At 43.1% G+C, this 19,165-nt stretch overlaps 1 protein-coding gene across 4 annotated transcripts in view; it reads left to right on the top strand.

Annotated features, from left to right (window-relative positions):
- Positions 1-2,329: 2,329 nt before the first annotated feature.
- rap1gds1 (RAP1, GTP-GDP dissociation stimulator 1) overlaps positions 2,330-19,165 on the top strand; it is a 104,560-nt gene continuing 87,724 nt past the window's right edge. For 2 of the 4 annotated variants that reach the window (XM_072583824.1, XM_072583822.1), the window contains exons 1-2: positions 2,330-2,731; positions 16,056-16,225. In XM_072583824.1, coding sequence (XP_072439925.1) covers positions 16,213-16,225 — 13 coding nt within the window. In that variant the 5' untranslated portion in view covers positions 2,330-2,731; positions 16,056-16,212. Of the gene's footprint in view, positions 2,732-9,245; positions 9,369-16,055; positions 16,226-19,165 lie in introns of all 4 variants that reach the window. The other 2 variants (XM_072583826.1, XM_072583823.1) reach the window with 2 other exon arrangements.

Raw genomic sequence — 19,165 nt, 5'->3', positions numbered from 1 at the left:
TGATATCTGGTGGAAATAGCATATCGTTGCAGCAGATGGGTGTTTCAGGGCAAACATGAACTACAATGTCTTTATAGTAACTTTTGATGTCAAACATAACAAGCGAAAGTGTTATTAGAAAAAGCTTGACACCGAGTTAAAAAAGGGATATTACAGCAGCTAATAACCAACAGATTGTATTTAAAAGCTTGGTTCATGCAGTACATTTTAAAGAAGAGAAATAGGTGAAGAGGCTGAGATGTTTGGGGAAAGAGGTCCAGAGTTCATAGCTTTTGAAGTCAGTGTCCACCACATTAACAGCATTACTCTCATCAATCCTCCTTGTTACCTCTTCAAAAAACTTCAAGTTATTTATACAAACACAATATGCCCTTTACAAATCTGTGTTGACTTTCTTTAATTAGTCCATATTTATCAAAGTGACTATAAATAAACTGATTAAGAATTAATTATGAATTTAAACTGATTGTCCCATAGCTTCTGAACTTAACACCGACCTTTTGAACAAAGGTTTAATAGTCTTATTACAGCACAGTAAAGGCCCCTCAGCCCTCAATGCTGCGCCAAATTGTGAAACCAATTTGAAGCTCATCTAACCTACAATATTCCATTATCATCCATATGATTATTCAATGACCATTTAAATACCCTTAATGTTGGCAAGTCTACTACTGTTGCAGGCAGGGCATTCTACACCCTTACTACTGTCTGAGTAAAGAACCTACCTCTGACATCTGTCCTATATTGAACACCCCTCAATTTAAAGCTATGTCCCCTCATGCTAGCCATCACCATCCGAGGAAAAAGGCTCTTACTGTCCACCCTACCTAATCCTGTGATCATCTTGCAGTAATTAAGTCACCTCTCAACCTTCTTCTCTCTAACAAAATCAACCTCAGATTCCTCAGCCTTTCCTTGTAAGACCTTCCTTCCATACCAGGCAACATCCTGGTAAACCCCCTTTGCACTCCTTCCACTGCTTCTACATCCTTCCTATAATGCGTCAACCAGAACTGTACACAATACTCCAAGTGCAGCCGCATCAGAGTTTTGTACAGCTGCAGCATTACCTCATGGTTCCAAAACTCAATTCCTCTACCAATAAAGGTTAACACATCGTATGCCTTCTTAACAACCCAATCAACCTGGGTGGCAACTTGCAGGGATCTATGCACATGGAGACAAAGATATGTCTGCTCACCCACACTACCAAGAATCTTACCATAATCCCAGTCCCCTGTATTCCTGTTACTCCTTCCAAAGTGAATCACCTCACACTTTTCCACATTAAACTCCATTTGCCACCTCTCAGCCCAGCTCTGCAGTTTATTTATGTCCTTCTGTAACTTACAATATCCTTCCGCACTGTCCAGAACTTCACCAACTTTAATGTCATCCGCAAATTTAGTAACCCATCCTTCTACTCCCTCGTCCAGGTCATTTATAAAAATGGCAAACAGCAGTGATCCCAAAACAGCTCCTTGCAGTACATGACAAGTAACTGACCTCCAGGGTGAACATTTCCCATCAACCACCACCCTCTGTCTTCTTTCAACTAGCCAATTTCTGATCCAAACCGCTAAATAACCCTCAATCCCATGCCTCCATATTTTCTGCAATAGCCTACCATTTGGAACCTTATCAAACACTTGTACTGGAAAATGGGATTAGAATATTTCGATAGTTGGCTGATGACTAGGCCAACGTGATAGCCTCAAAGACCTTTTACCATGCTGTAAAAACGGTGTGACCCAATAAATCAACCATACTTTTTCTAGAAAAGGAAACAGGAATATATGGAAGAAAGTGGAGTTTGCACATTCTCCCCCTGCCTGCGTGGGTTTCCTCCAGGTGCTCCAGTTTCCTTCCACAGTCCAAAGATGTGCAGGTCAGGTGGATTGGCCTTGCTAAACTGTCCATCGTGTTAGGTACATTAGACAGAGAGAAATGCATCTGGGTGGATCACTCTTCGGAGGGTCGGTGGGCCAAATGGCCTGTTTCCACACTGTAGGGAACCTTAAGTTAAAAAAAAGGGGTTGAATAGCCTTGGGCTGAAATGATACAGATGGACCTATACCATGATCAACACTTCGGGTAGCCAATCATAAGGCATCAGGCTTAGGCCAATCATTGAAAAGCAGGAAGGAGGGATGAGGGCGTACAGTAGCTAGGCCCCGCCCTCTGCCTGGACGGGGACGGTGATGGACATCCAGATTTACCAATCGCGAAGCGCTCCGGGCAGAGGTCGGGGGCGGGGAGGGAATGCCAAGCCGGAAGCTCGGCCAATCGGCAACGGCCCGGGGGGCGGGGCCGGCAAGCTCGTGCGCAGCCTCAGGAGTGGGGAGGGCGAAGGCAGAGAAAGACAGGACGGTTTGTGGGCGGCGGGAGTCGGAGCATCGAGAGAGAGCGCGCGAGCGAGCATACCGGCAGCACGATACGTCACTCACCCTTTCTCCTCATTTATCCCGAATAATACGGCGAGGACGAACTCAAAATTATAAAAAGGAAACCCGGCCGGACTTTAACGTGACGGACCTTCTCCCGGTGCCTCGCCATCTGACCGGGTGGTGCTGGTCGAAGGCCCCGACCGTTTTTCTGTCAGCAGCAGCAGCTGTCGCCGTTCGGTTATCCACCCCTTCCCCTGAGAAACAGAGAGGTACGCGGGGGAAAGGGAAGGGGGTCGGCGAGTGACGACGGCGATAACCGTTTTGAGAAATCGGCGGGACCATGGGTGAGAGTCGCGTTCGCGCGAGAGCGCGCCTTCTTTTTTTTTAACCCCGCGCGCTCCACCCACCGCGCGCTCCGGCTGTCGTGGGGCTCGGTGGGAGAGCTGCGCATGCGTAAAGTCGCCCCCCCACCACCTCCAGCCAGGGGCGTGTGTCAGCTAGGTGGTGGTTCGTGAGTGCGCATGCGTGAGCTTGGAGGCACCCACGTGCCCCGAGAGGGGAGTCGTCCAAATCGTTGACATACTTTGCAGTGATACGGGTCAACGTGAACATGAAGGGGTTGCCGTCTTTGGGCGGGCGGGCTTGTGTTTTGAATGGCGGGACCCAAGGAAGTACAGAGGGTATTCCCCTGAAGGGTGGGGAAACCTTGGTGTGACTGTCCATAGGTCCTGAAGACAGCAGGGCAACTGTTAAGAAAGCAAATCAGTGGAGAAATCAGCAGATCACGTTTGATATCGTAAGACATAGCAGAAATTAGGCCATTCAGCTTATCACGTCTGCTCTGCCATTCAGTCATGGCTGACAGGTTTCTCTACCCCCATTCTCCTGTTTTCTCCTGTAACCCTTGATCCCCATGATAATCAAGAACAATCTATCTCTGTCTTCGATTATACTCTCTGACCTGACCTCCATAGCCTTCTCTGGCAGTGAATTCCATGGATTCACCACACTCCAGCTGAACAAGTTTCACCTTTTCTGAGTCAAATGACCCTCCTTGAGAATGGTTTTTGAAACCATTCATTCTACAGCCATGTGCGTACATATAAATGTTTTCCCATTGTGACAAATATTTTGCAACCAGTTTGCAGAGTCCAGAGAGTGCTTATACTGTATGTGGAACAGTGTATTTTTTTGTCACTGTCTCAGTTGTTTTTTAGTTACTAAATATTTTTAAAGTGTATTTATCAATTAGAGACAAAAAAACTGCAGATACTGCAATCCAAGGTAGACAAGCAGGAGGCAGGGAAACCACAGCAAACCAGGCAGCATCAGGAGGTGAAGTCGATATTTTGGGTGTAACCTTTCCTTCTTCAGGGCTGGGGGTGAGTGTAAGGGGAGCTGCAGATAAAGGGGGGAAGTGGCAAGGTGGTGAGTTGGGGATTGGTGAAGACAAGTAGGGGGTATGACCTGGTTGGTCAATGGGAGGGATGAAAACTGCAATTTCTTTGTACATGGTTATTTAACAGATTGATATCAATGTGGCAAATTAGGGAGCCGCATTTCCCACATTTGCAAGGGTTTTATTGTAAACCTGTAGTTCATTACAAACTAATTTCCACCTTTTGTTTCTTTATAAAGACATGAGGGGCATTGATAAGATAAATCGACAAAGTCTTTTCTCTGGGGTGGGTGAGTCTAGAACTAGAGGGTCTAGGTTTGAGGTGAAAGGGGAAAGATTAAAGGGGACCTAAGGTGCAGTTTTTTCACACCGGGGTGGTACCTGTACGGAATGAGATGCCAGAGGAAGTGGAGGAGTCTGGTACAATTACAACATTTAAAAGATATCTGGATGGGTTTGTGAATAGGAAGAATTTAGAGGGATATGGGCCAAGTACTGGCAACTGGGACTAGATTAATTTAGGATATCTGGTCAAGCAATTAATCAGTTTCAAGTACAGTCCACCAGGGGTGGAAAAGCTCAGCTTTTTTTTTCATGAACCTCTTCAGAGATGCTTTAAAACACCCATGAAGCAGGTGGATCTTGAATGCAGACTACCTGGCTCAACGGCAGGGATCTACCACTGTGCAACAAGAGCCCTACAGTGCCTATTTTATTTCTCTTTGTACCCAGAATTGCTCTTGCACACAGCTGAACTGTTTTTTTTTCCTCTACAAACAATGTTCATTTACTATCTGCCGCCACGAAATCACCCACATTTCCAATTAAGTAATGTATGTGCAGAACGTCACAGGGACAATGGAATACAGAATCCCTTGATTTTTATTTTGTAATCAAGCACCACTGGAGCAAGTGGAATTGAACCTGAGCATCCTGGCCCAGAGGTAGGAGCACTACATAAGCCCTAAGAGAGAATTGTAGAGATTGGGGGGGAGGGTCAGACAGTCAACCATGTTTTTGATCATTTGTGATTTTTGTTTTAAAAAGATATATCCGATATTTTCACACACCTCAAGCATTTGGCATTTGAACCCAGGACTTCTGGTAAGAATGTGTATAAGGTATGAGCAGTAGCGAAAGAGTTAAGTTTAGGGTTGCGGGACAAAGGCTCAGCTAGCATGACATTGGGCAGATAAGAACTTGCAGTAGACAGTGATGTGCTGGAGGCAAGGGTAGTGGTTTAACAAGGTGAAGAACATCTATTATGTACTGCCAGTTAATGAGATGAAGAACATCTATTGTGTCATGCCAGATGGCTTAATCTTTAATATTGATACTTGCTGATTTTAACGGTCACCCAATCAATATAGACGTTGCCTTATTTGGATGCTGCTATAACTCTATATAATTCCGTAAGAATCTGCTGTTCGAGAGAAGACAGAGAACATGGATGATGGCTCTCAATCCACGGCTTGGAATAAAGATGAAGAAGGTAGAGCCATACTGTGTCTGGGTGTTTGCTTTGACTGATATGGAAATGGGACAACACTGGCACAGCGATAGGAACACTGCTGGTGCACTACATAAACCCAAAACCAAATGCAACTTCCAGTCAACATCTTCTTTCCAATACTGTAGCTGTTCTAGAAGCCCTTTTAAAGTAGCTTGCATTTTCTAATGCTGACTGGTCACAGTGTGATCCCTACTAGTATTCCTGTAATTTCCCATTATTGTTTCTGCCAGACAAATAATTCCTCTCCATGTCATTAGTGAATGTTTATTTGACTAGATTAAGGTGGGCATCACAAAGACAGTTAATCTGGTTGTTATCTCATTGCTGTTTTTGGACTTTGCTGTGCAAAACCTTGACTATATTACATCCAGCTACATTACTTTGGTGCATCGCCTGTATTATGCTTGGAACAAATTTGATATCATAAGTGATTTTAGATGAAGGTCTACATGGTTGAGAAGGTTCAACGAATTTGTATAATCTTTTGAATTGGGTGCTTTAATTGGATAATTAATTTAAATTGAGAGCAAAATGAGAACAGAAAGAAATGCATTTAGTTACGCAATAAATGTTATATTAACCATCAATGAAATTTGTTTAATTTACAAAAATCCTGAAACTAAATATATCACTACCCTTAATTGCAAAATTTTATTTCCAAGCACAGTTGTATATTGTGTTGCTTCTTAAATGATTGAAAGAGAGATGTAGCATTTTTGGAGTTTTCAGTTCAGTTGTGGAGAGTACACATTTTGAGGGTTTTGGCAGAAATTGAAAATAAAATAGGTGATTGAAGCTTTAAATCGAAAAATATTGAACAGTGATAGTTAACTGCTCTGGTGGACTGGAAATATGCTGAGTTGAATTGAATTTATTGTCGCATGTATCGAGGCACAGTGAAAAGCAGATCAGAGTTAAGTAGCATAGAGAAATAAATAACAGGTAAACAGTGGAAAAAACAAAAACACAGGTACAGGCAAATGTTGAGTTTGAGTCCATTCAGTATTCTAATAACAGGAGAGTAGAAACTGTTATGAAACCGGCTGGTGCATGTGTTCAGGCTTCTGGACCTTCTCCCCGATGGTAGAGGTTATAGAACAGCATTGCCAGGGTGGGATGGGTCTTTAAGAATGCTGGTGGCCTTTCCTTGACAGTGAGCCTGGTAGATGGATTCTGTAGATGGGGGGTTGGCCTTTGTGATTGTCCGGGCCGTGTTCACCACTCTCCAATCTTGAATGGTACAGTTGCCATACCAGGTAGTGATACATCCAGACAGAATGCTCTCGATAGTTCACCTATAAAAATTGGCAAGGGTATTTGCCGTCATGCCAAATTTCCTCAGCTGTCTGAGGAAGAAGAGACATTGTTGGGCCTTTGTAACCAGTGCGTCCACATGAAGAGTCCAAGAAAGCTTGTTGTGGATGACCACTCCCAGGAGCTTGACACTCCACTTATTCCACTTCTGTGGTGTTAATGTATAGAGGAGCATGAATGACATCCCGCCAAAGTCAATAATGAGTTGCTTGGTTTTGCTGGTATTGAGAGCTAGGTTGTTCTCAGTGCACCATTTTTCCAGGTGCTGTCTGTTTCGGCGCCATCTGAGATTCGACCAACAATGGTGATGTCATCAGCGAACTTGTAAATGGCTTCATGTGGTATATGGTGAGTACAGCAGGAGGATGAGTACACACCCCAGGGGGGGCTCCAGTGTTGAGTGTTAGTGAGGATGAAATATTGTCCCCAGTCTTCACTGATTTGTGGCCTGTGGGTTAGGAAACTGAGGATCCAGTTGCAGCAATTGGAGCTTAGTCCGAGATCACTAAGTGCACTGAGAACAACCTAGCTCTCAATGCCAGCAAAACTCAGGAACTCATTATTAACTTTTGGCGGGATGTTATTCATGTCCCTCTATACATTTAGTAATTTAGTCTTGAGGGGATAATAGTGTTGAAGGTTGAACTGTAGTCAATGAATAGGATTCTTATATAGCTGTTCTTGGTGAAGGGCAAGTGATATGGCATCTGACGTAGGTCTGTTGGTCCAATAGGCAAATTGGAGTGGGTCAAGAGTGGTGGGAGGCTGATGTTGATTAATGCCATGACCAACCTTTCAAAGCACTCGGTGGCGACTGAAGTTAGACCCACTGGGTGGTTGTCATTGAGGCATGCCTCAATGAGCCACCTTAGGCACAGGGATGATGTTGGCCCTCTTGAAACAGGCAGGGACAGTGGTCTGCTGCAGGGAGAGGTTGAAGATGTCTGAGAAGACCTCTGCCAGTTGATCTGTACATGCTCTGAGTGCACGGCCTGGTGCTCCATCTGGTTCCATTGCTTTCCTTGGATTCATACAAAGGAAAACTGATCTGACCTCTGATGCAGTGACTGTTGGGATAGGTTCGTCAGGACTTGTCAGAATAGGCTTTGCTGAAGAGTGTTGTTTACACTTCTCAAAATCTGCCTCCCACCAGTCAAATGAGTGCAGTCAGTGGACTAATTTGTTCTAATGTGGTATGCAAGCAGATTTTTATAATCAAACTGAAGTCGTGTTTTTTTTGTCTTTGTGTGAGTTGGGTTTTTTTACGCCTTGACGTGTTTTGTCCTTCGTGGCCAAAAGTGCAACAGATCAAGGTTACACTGTTACATAATGTTTGGATTCAAGTTGGGACATTTCCAATGATGCTACCATTTGTAATATTTTTTACAATACTACAAATTACCAAGGAAATTGCTGGCTGACTTGTTCAATGCCCCATGTTCGTGTGCTCAGGCAAGTTGTACAGCTTCAAATAGGGTTCATTTTTAAATTTTCATTTATAAATGAGAGGATACTTGAAGTAAAATTATTAAAATCAGTCAGTGCAAGGAGGAAAGAAATTGATCTTGTTGTTCAGTTGTCTTGTAATGTGTGTTGAGTTTCTCCACAATGAGAATTTGATAGAACCTGCATGTTTATGATGTGTTTTACGATCACAGGCCATTCCAAATGCTTTACAGCCATTACAGCTTTCTTGGAGTATAAACATTGTTATAATGTAGGAAACATGACATCCAGTTCTGAGCAGCAAGGTCTCACAAATAACAACATGACAATAGATGGTAGTCATTTTTTTTTATTCATTCATGAGATGTAGGTCTCGCTGACCAGACTAGCATTTATTGTCCATTCCTCGTTGCCCTTAAGGTGGTGTTGACCTTCAGCCTTGAAATTCTGCAGTCCGTAAGCTGTAAGTAGACCCACAATACCATCATGGAGTTCCATGATTTAGATCTATTGACAATCCAGGAATGACAGTACGTTTGCAAGTCAGGTGTCTGAAAGGGGATGTTCTGCTGCCCTTGTCTGTTCAGGTTGGAGTGGATTTGGAAGGCACTGTCGAAGAAGCCTTGGTGAATTTCTGCAGTGTGTTTTGTAGATGGTACACATTGCCGCTACTGAACATCAGTGGTGGATCTGGTGCTAATCAAGCCTGCTGCTTTGTCCAAGATGGCATCACATTTTGGTGGTGTTGGTGTTGGATTCATCTAGGTAGGTGGGGCATATTCCATCATGCTCCTGACCTGTGCCTTGTCAGTAACAAACTGGTTTTGGAGAGGTTCAAGGTGAGTCACTTGCTCAGGATTCCAAGCCTCTGATCTGCTCTTTTAGCCATAGTATTTAGATGACTGGTCCAGTTTAGTTTCTGATTAGTAGTAACAAACAGGTTGTTAATAGTGAGAGATTTTGAGATTATGCCATTGACTGTCCACAGCAAATCATTCAATTCTGTCTTGTTGAATTTGGTAATTGCCTGGCATTTGTGTGGTATGAATGTTACTTGACACTTTACAGTTAAGCCCTAATGTTTGCAGGTCTTACTGCATGGACTGCTTTGATATCTGGGGAGTCACAAATGGAGCGGAACGTTGTCTAATCATTAGTGAATGTCCCTATTTTCTGACCTTTACAGTGACAGGTCATTGAATCAGGCAAAGGTGATTGGGAGTAGGACACTATCATGAGGAACTCCTGTAGAGGACTGGAACTGCGGTGAATGACATCCACAAACCACAACCATCTTGCTTTGTGCTAGGTATGACTCCTGACCATCTGAGTGTTTTACCCCTGATTCCTACTGAGTCAAGCTTTGCAAAGGCTCCCTGATACCACGCTTGGTCAAATATGGCCTTGATGTCAAGGGTAGTTAGCTGCACCTCACCTCTTGCGAGTTTACCTCTTTTGTCTGTTTGAACTAGGGCTATTGTGAGGTGAGGAGTGCAATGGCCCTGGCTGAACCCAAATTGTGTATCTGTGAGTAGATTATTGCTGCTTGATGGTATTGTTGATAGCACCTTTTTATCACTTGGATCCAGAATAAACTGGGGAAGTAATTGACCAGGCTGAATTTGTCATGGTGTTTTGTATACAGGATAGACCTGGGTAATTTTCTACGTTGTTGGGTAGATGCGACTGTTGCAGTTGTACTGGAACAGCTTGGCTAGAGAAACAACAGGTTCTGGAGCACATCTTCAGTACTATTGTTGGAATGTTGTCAGGGCTTACTATATTTGCAGGATCCAGTCCCTCTAGCTGGTTGTTGATGTCATGTGTTGTGAATTGGCTGAAAACTGTGATGCTGGGCGTCTCTAGAGGACGCTAAAATAAGTCATTCACTCAACACTTCTGGCTGAAGATTGTTGTGAATGCTTCAGACTTATCTTTTGCACTGAACTGGGCTCAGCTCCCCCATCATTGAGGATGTGGACATTTGTCCAACTTCTTCCTCCATTATTTAATTATCCACCATTATTCAAGATAGGATATGACCGGGCTGCAAAGCTCAGACTTGTTGGTTTGGGATGTAAATACTATATTGTGGTTTCACAATGTTGACACTGCATTTTTAGATATGCCTGTTATTGCTCCAGGTATACCCTTCTGCATTTTTCATTAAGCAGGATTTTTTTAGATTAGATTAGATTAGATTATTTAGTGTGGAAACAGGCCCTTCGGCCCAACAAGTCCACACCGCCCCGCCGAAGCGTAACCCACCCATACCCCTACATCTACATTTACCCCTTACCTAACACTATGGGCAATTTAGCATGGCCAATTCACCTGGCCTGCACATCTTTGGACTGTGGGAGGAAACCGGAGCACCCGGAGGAAACCGGAGCACCCGGAGGAAACCCACGCAGTCACGGGGAGAACGTGCAAACTCCACACAGTCAGTCGCCTGAGGCGGGAATTGAACCCGGGTCTCAGGCGCTGTGAGGCAGCAGTGCTAACCACTGTGCCACCGTGCCGCCCACTATTTCCTGCCTTGACAGTACAGGTCATTTTACTATAACATGCATTTCATTCATGCGAATTTGCTATTGCATGATTGAATTGGGGACACTGTTTCTGAAACACAAACTTTTTTAAAGAGTGTATTGGTTATCACACGATTCCAGTCCCATTAGATTAAATGGTGCTGCTATTGCAGAATTTTCTTACGACACAAGATTGCACAAGAATGGAACTACTGCGTTACAGCTGAACTGACTGTAACGGTAGATTGGGAGATGAGCCAGACCCTGAAGTTGCAGATTACTTTGGGAGTATAATTCTGCTGATGAATGTTCATGGCACCTCATGGACCCATTGTCTTGAGTTGCTATATCTATTTGAAAACTTAGCATGGCGATAGTGCCACACAACCTAATTCTTAAGAAGTTGGAACTTCATCTTGACAAGAACCTTGAGGTGGTTGCTCCTACTGATATTGTCACAGGCAGTGGTGAGGACAAGGTACAGTATGTTTTTCCCACTTGTTTCATATACTCCCTGCTGCAGACCCAGCCTAGCAGCAATGTCTTTTAGGACTCAACCAGTAAAAGTGTTACTGAGCCATTCTGGGCTGTAGACATTGTTGCTTCTGGTCAACAGTGTTGTGCTAGAAAAACACAGCAGGTCAGGCAGCATCCAAGAAGCAGGAAAATCGGCATTTTGGGCAAAAGCTCCTCTTCAAGAATGAGGCTTGTGAGCCAAGGGTGTGGCTCAAAGCTTCATTTGTGATAAAGGGCTTTTGCCTGAAATGTTGATTGTCCTCCTCTGCGCCTGATCTGCTGTGCTTTTCCAGCACCACACTCCCGACTGTGATCTCCAGCATCTGCAATCATCACTTTCTCCCATCGTTGCTTCTGGTGCCTAGGTCAATGCCAGCTGGTCTGTCCTGTTCATTTTGAGACTTTTGTATCGATTGTTACCATTTGTGGCTTGCTGGGCCATTATAGAGAGTAGAGTCATAGAGATGTACAGCATGGAAACAGACCTTTCTGTCCAACTTGTCCGTGCTGACCAGATATCCCGACCCAATCCAGTCCCACCTGCCAGCACCCCACCCATATCCCTCCAAACCTTTCCTATTCATATACCCGTCCAGATGCGCTTTTTAAATGTTGCAATTGTACTAGTCTCCACCATTTCCTCTGGCAGCCCATTCCACACACGCACCACCCTTTGTGTGAAAAAGTTGCCCCTTGGGTGTCTCTCATATCTTTCCCTTCTCACCCTAAACCTATGCCCTCTAGTTCTGGATTCGCCCACCCAAGGGAACATACCTTGTTTATTTAGCCTATCCATGTCCCTCAGATTTTATAAATCTCTATAAGGTCACCTGTTAGTCCCCAAAGCTCCAGGGAGAACAGCCCCAGTTTATTCAAGCTCTCCATATAGCTCAAACCCTCCAACCTTCGCAACATCCTAGTAAATCTTTTCTGAATCCTCAAAGATTTGTAGCTCGGGTGCTCGTTGTTGTGTTCTGTTCGCCAAGCTGGGAATTTGTCTTGCAAACGTTTCATCCCCTGTCTAGGTGACATCCTCAGTGCTTGGAAGCCTCCTGTGAAGCGCTTCTGTGCGGTTTCCTCCGGCATTTATAGTGGTCTGTCTCTTGCCGCTTCTGGTTGTCAGTTCGAGCTGTCCGCTGTAGTGGCTGGTATATTGGGTCCAGGTCGATGTGTTTATTGATAGTCTGTGGATGAGTGCCATGCCTCTAGGAATTCCCTGGCTGTTCTCTGTTTGGCTTGCCCTATAATGGTAGTGTTGTCCCAGTCGAATTCATGTTGCTTGTCATCTGTGTGTGTGGCTACTAAGGATAGCTGGTCGTGTCGTTTTGTGGCTAGTTGGTGTTCGTGTATACGGATAGTTAACTGTCTTCCTGTTTGTCCAATGTAGGGTTTTGTGTAGTCCTTGCATGGGATTTTGTACACTACATTAGTTTTGCTCATGTTGGGTATCGGGTATTGTTCTGGTGAGTTGTTGTCTGAGCGTGGCTGTTGGTTTGTGTGCTGTTATGAGTCCTAGTGGTCACAGTAGTCTGGCTGTCAGTTCAGAAATGCTCCTGATGTATGGTAGTGTGGCTAGTCCTTTGGGCTGCGGCATGTCCTCGTTCCGTTGTCTCTCCCTTAGGCATCTGTTGATGAAATTGCGAAGGTATCCGTTTTTGGCGAATACTTTGTATAGGTGTTCCTCTTCCTCTTTTTGTAGTTCTGGTGTGCTGCAGTGTGTTGTGGCCCTTTTGAATAGTGTCCTGATGCAACTTCATTTGTGTATGTTGGGGTGGTTGCTTACATAGTTTAGGACTCGGTCTGTGTGTGTGGCTTTCCTGTAAACCTTTGTGGTGAATTCTCCGTTCGGTGTTCTCTGTACCATTACGTCTAGGAATGGGAGTTGGTTGTCCTTTTTCTTCCTCTCTAGTGAATCGGATTCCTGTGAGTGTGGCGTTGGTGATCTGGTGTGTGTTCTCTATTTCTGTGTTTTTAATTATTACAAAGGTGTCATCCACGTATCTGACCCAGAGTTTGGGTTGAAGTTGTGGTAAGACTGTTTGTTCTAACCTTTGCATTACTGCTTCTGCTATGAGTCCAGAGATCGGTGAGCCCATGGGTGTTCCGTTGATTTGTTCGTATATTTGGTTATTGAATGTGAAGTGTGTTGTGAGGCACAAGTCCAGTAGTTTAAGTATGCCGTCTTTGTTGATAGGTTCAACGTCCTGTTGTCTGTTATGTCTGTCCAGCAGGTTGGCTATTGTTTCTTTGGCTAGTGTTTTGTCGATGGAGGTGAACAGTGCCGTTACGTCGAGACCATAGTATGAGACCATAGTTTCTTCCTTGTCTGTGTATGTTTCTGATGTCCAAGAATTCCTGTGTCGATTGTATAGATTGTCTGATTCCACTGATCAGGTGTTTCAGTTTCTGCTGTAGTCTTTGGCCAGTTTGTGTGATGGTGTCCCTGGTAGTGATACTAGGGTCTGAGTGGGATGTCTGGTTTGTGCACTTTGGGTAGTCCATAGAATCTGGGGGTGTTGTTGCTTTCAGGTTTCATTCTTTGTAGGTCAGACCTGGTTATCTGTCTGTTTTTTTGTAGATTCCTCAGTGTGTTGTTTATCCTATGGGTGAGCTGTAGGGTGGGGTCAACCTCCCTCTTTTGGTAGGTGTTGGTATCTGCAAGTAATTGTGCTTTTTTGCATGTACTCTGCTTTGTCCAGGATGACCGTCATTCTGCCTTTGTCTGCTGGTAGTATAATTATGTTCTTATCGTTTCTTAGTGATTTTAGTGCTTCCCTCTCCTTTCTTAAATCTTTCAAGTTTCACAACATCCTTCCCATAGCAGGGAGACCAGAATGCTGCACAATATTCCAAAAGTGGCCTAACCAATGCCCTATACAAACGCAACATGACCTCCCAACTCCTGTACTCAATATTCTGACCAATGAAGGAAACCATGCCAAACGCCACTTTCACTATCCTATCTTTCACTCCACTTTCAAGGAGCTATGAACCTGCACTCCAAGGTCTCAGCAACACTTCTTAGGACCTTACGATTAAGTGGATAAGTCCTGCTAAAATTTGCTTTCCCAAAATGCAGCACCTCACATTTACTTAAATTAAACTCCCTCTGCCACTCCTCCATTGGCCCATCTAATCCAGATCCCATTGTAATCTCAGGTAACCTCCTTCACTGTACACCTCCAATTTTGGTGTCAACTTACAAACTATACCTCCTATGTTCATATCCAAATCATTTATAGAAGTGATGAAAAGTAGTGGACCCAGCACTGATCCTTGTGGCAATCCACTGGTCACAGGCCTCCTGTCTGAAAAACAACCCTCCTCCACCAGTTCTGTATCCAAGTGGCTAGCTCTCCCTATATTCCATGTGATCTAACCTTGCTAACCAGTCTCCCATGAGGAACCTGGTCGAACACCTGACTGAAGTCCATATAGAGCACGTCTACCGCTCTGCCCTCACAAACTCCTTTGTTACTTCTTCAAAACTCAATCAAGTTTGTGAGACATGATTGTCCATGCCCAAAGCCATGCTGACTGTCCCTAATCAGTTCTTGCCTTTCTAAATACATATACGTCCTGTCCCTCAGGATTGCCTCCAATAACTTGCCCACCACCGACGTCAGGCTGAGTAAGTTGAATGTCATCTGTACTGTGGAGTCTGGCATTGCATGGACACCACATCAGGTATGGTCGCAGTTTCCTTCCCTGCAGAGTATTAGTGAGCCGGATGGAATTTCCCAACATCCACAGTGGTTTCATGGTCACCATTAAACTTAATTCTAGATTTCTTACTGAATTCAAATCCCACCATCTACCTTGGTGGGATTAAAACGTAGGGCTGTGCATTACTAAAACAATGCTATCACCTCTGTATTATTGGGGGTTATATTTTGTTTTGTAACAGAATTAAATTATGGCAGCTTTTGATGATTCAAAAGGAGCTAACTAAAATTCAAATACAACTCCAAGCACTTTGTGAATAAATTATAGTTTTACTGCTTTTGTTTTAAATTACACAAGTGCTAGAAAATTAATCAGAGGTCATTTATGTCTGCTGTTCACAATCCTTGTAGGGATCAATACATTTGAAAAGCATTTTTGAATTTCTGGCGACAGAGGATCAAATCAGAGTTCAAGATTTAACTTTTGGTGAAATAAGAAAGTAAAAGTAAATTGCCTAAATGCTATTCGATAAGTAATGTATATTAAATGACAGAAAAATCCCCTTTTTAACTCTTGAACAAATGAAAATTCCCCTCCATGGTTATGTTTTGTCCCTTAACTGTTTGTTTATTCCAGGAACCAGTCCAAACTATTCTCAGCTTCTGGTCATTGCTCCCTTTCTCCATCTCCAGCGAGAGTACTTCAGTGGTGAAGGTTACCCTAAAATTCCTGTTCCTAGCTAAACTGAGGTGAATTTTCCAACCTCATTTATACATATTATAATTAAAAGGACAAAAAAAGAAATTTTTAAACTTTTTTTTCCAAATTACAAAGTAATACAAACAAGTATAAACGCTAATATGCAATTATATAAAAGAAATAAATAATAATCAAAACACCACAAAAGAGAAAAGAGGAGGGAAGAAAACACTCAGCTAACTACTAATCTATCCTACAAATAACCAAAGCATAAAATAAGATAACTTGCATTACTAGTAAGAAATAACATAATAATTTAAGTATATACTCAAAATGGATTAACATCAAGTCATGATAAAAACCACTACCACAGCTAGACAAAAGCCCTTGACAATATGGCCGAAATATCTGTGTCTATATAGTTCAGAAAGGGCTAGCATATTTTATAGAATATATCAGTGTTTTGGTGCACCATATTTGTGAGGAAGTCAACGGGGATATATTCCATGATTAACCTGTGCCAGTTCGAAAGTCCTGGAGAGCCCTCTGCTACCTAATTGACTAAGATATTTTTTCTTGCACAGAAAGAGAGAATGGAGAATAATTTCCTCCCATGCACATCCAGGGAGGGCAGATTTGAAAAGCCATGGAGAAGAGACACTGGATCCAATCCAATCTCCGTTCCCAAGATTTCTGTCAGAGCATTCGTTGCTCTGTCCCGGTATTTGCGGATCTTGTGGCATGTCCATAAATAGTGCGTGAGAGTGCCCACTTCTGTTTTACATTTAGGACACATTGGGGATATTCCTATCTTAAATTTTGCCAGTCGTTCAAGTGCTATATGAACCCTATGGAGTATCTTTAATTGAATAGCTTGAGTTCTATTACAAATAGAGATCTTTCTGGCATTTTCCCAGATGCCCTCCCACATTTCTGATGGAATTTCTAACCCCAATTCCTGGTTCCATGTTTTAAACAGTTGTTCCATGTCTTTCGATACCTCGTTATGTAATGAGTGATAAAGAGTACTGACTGAGGGTGGACCCATTGGCCATAGCACTCTTCTCTCCCTATCCGATTTGTAGGGACTGTCTGATAATGTGGTCATCTTCTGTGTATAATCTCTTATTTGGAAATACAGAAAAAGGTCTCCATTAGGCAGTCCAAACTTCTGGTGCAGCTTCTCAAAAAACATCATAACCTCTCCATTGAACAGGTCCCCTAAGCAAGAGACACCTCTGGACCTCCAGGTTTTAAATGTAGCGTCTGTCAGTCCTGGCTGAAAAACCTCATGCTCCCACTATCGGAGTATAAGCAGAGGTTTTTTTTGAAAGTTACCCTCATCTTGCCGCATTATCCTCCAGGCTTTAATTGTATTTAGTAAAGTAGGGTTTTTACAATAGTCCGTAATAGCACTCATCTAAAAATAAAAGATTGAGTGGACATTTTGCTCAGGAGGTCTCTGTTTAACCAAATTGATTGGGTCTCTTGTGACCCACAATCAGCTCCGTTGCCTAACAGAGAACTCCACTGATACCTCCTAAAGTCTGGAAAGTCCAGTCCTCCCCTTGCTTGTGGAAGCTGCAGCTTTTCTAATTTGATAAGAGGCTGTCTATGATTCCAAATAAAGGAACCAAGCCAGCCGTGTAGTTTACGTAACGCCAGTCTCGGCAACATCAAAGGGAGCATTCTCATAGGATGTAAGAGATGAGGCAGAATATTCATTTTAACTAGAGCTACTCTGCCTAACCAGGATATTGGGAGATCTCCCCAGCGTTGAAGGTCCTGCCTTATTTTCTCTAGTAGGTGCACAAAATTGGCTTTATACAGCTAACTAAATACTTGGGTGATAAAAACACCTAAGTATAGAAAACCCTCCAGTGACCGCCGAAATGGAAAACAAGATCCATCCGATAAACTGGATATACTAGCGAGACCCCCCCCCCCAAAGGCATGGCCTCCGATTTTGTAAAATTGATTTTATAGTCTGAGAACATACTAAATAGATTAATTGCTTGAATTAAGTGGGGCATGAATATCAACGGATTACTTAAAAAAAAAGAGGACATCATCAGCATAGAGAGTGATTTAATGTTTACCCGAACCAACCCCATTTTAATCATTCCGTCTTTGGTCACTTCAATCCCTGTGGCTGCTTAGGCTTGTATTTTGCGTAGTGAACAATAGAGCTTGAAACAGTACACTGCAGGAAGAAGTCCTTCGGCCCACTGTCTCTGCCAATCATGATGCATTTTAAACTAATCCCGTCTGCCTGTAGGTCCCTTATCCCTGTTCCCTGCCTGTTTATTTGTCTGTCGAAATGCTTCTTAAAATATGCTATCTTATCTGAAAGTGACTACTGAAATGTGTTTTTCCAGAATTCAGCAGTTGTCATCTGTAGCTTCTTAATATATTAAAGCCTGGAATTGAATTCAGATTCCAGCTGTGGCAGGATTTGAACCCGGGACCCCAAAATATTAGCTGAGTTCAATTGGATTTAATAGTCTAGCAATAATATTACTAGATCATTGCCTCCCCTTAATTTGTGCTATTCTTCCCCTGACACATTTATGCGCATTCCAAAGGGATAGTTCTGTCCTTCATCAGTCCTAATACTTCACTCCACCGTAGCACCTTCACCAGTCGAAGAAGGTATAGCATTTGCCTGTTCATCACATGCTGTCCATAGCCACAAAAATAAACATTTTTCCATGTGAAGCAGTGTTTTACTTGTACGACTTTCAATTTAATTTACTGCATTTGCTGCTCTTAATGCAGTTTCTTTCCAATGGTGAGACCAAACGCCAGCTGAATGACTATATTTGCAAAATACCTGTACTCTTTCTGTTGGGATGATCTTGACCTTACGATTGCTTGCCATTTCAATAAACCACCTTGCCCTCATGGTAAAATTTCCATCCTGGGCCAACTGCAGTCTTCCAAAAAGCACAATGCAAGCTTAAGGAATAGTCCTGCTGTTCTACTTGTACTTTACTGCCTCAGTCCTTCTCTCCTTCACCATTGGTACACCAAAAAACTGCCCCCTACCTTGCCCTGGCTCAGATCAGCCCTGAGAATAAGGGTGCAGTGGCCAAATTAGTTGAGGCCAAATTAGTTGAGGCCATGTGGACAATCTATACCAAACGGTTTGATGAGATCCGTCCTGGGGCGTTAGCATTCTGGCTTTGATGCAAAGCTGGGGAAGGCTAAAGCTAAGGTACTGGAAACAGAACTGGGCTAACTCAATGCCCACTCAGCTCATTGTGTATGTAAGGAACAGTAAAACTGATCTCTTTTTTTTAAAAAGCAGTTCAATGCCCAGGTTTACCTCTCTGCTTTTTCCTTGGATTATTTTCTAATGTTATCATCGTGACAGAATGAGCTATTAACAAAATATTAAACACACTTTAATCCATTGTTTTTAGCTCTGCCAAAAGCTTCACCTTTATATCAGTAACAACTACTGACTCTCACTGAAGCACATTTTTGCACACCAAAATGTGAAATAAAGATTTTAATTTGTGATCACGATATTTTCTGCCCCCCTCTTTCAATAACCCATATGGTCACTGAAACCCTTATCCACCTTTCTGGTCACCCACAGTCGCAGTTTGATCCAACACTACCTTCTGGATTCTTGACCTTCAATCTTTGCAAGTTGCAGTTGTGCAAAACTTCTACCTGTATTTCATGT

Source organism: Chiloscyllium punctatum, chromosome 14 (assembly GCF_047496795.1).
Source record: "Chiloscyllium punctatum isolate Juve2018m chromosome 14, sChiPun1.3, whole genome shotgun sequence".
NCBI lineage: Eukaryota > Metazoa > Chordata > Chondrichthyes > Orectolobiformes > Hemiscylliidae > Chiloscyllium > Chiloscyllium punctatum.
The sequence above is the reverse complement of the archived record's forward strand: the minus strand, read 5'-3'. Positions and strand labels throughout refer to the sequence as shown.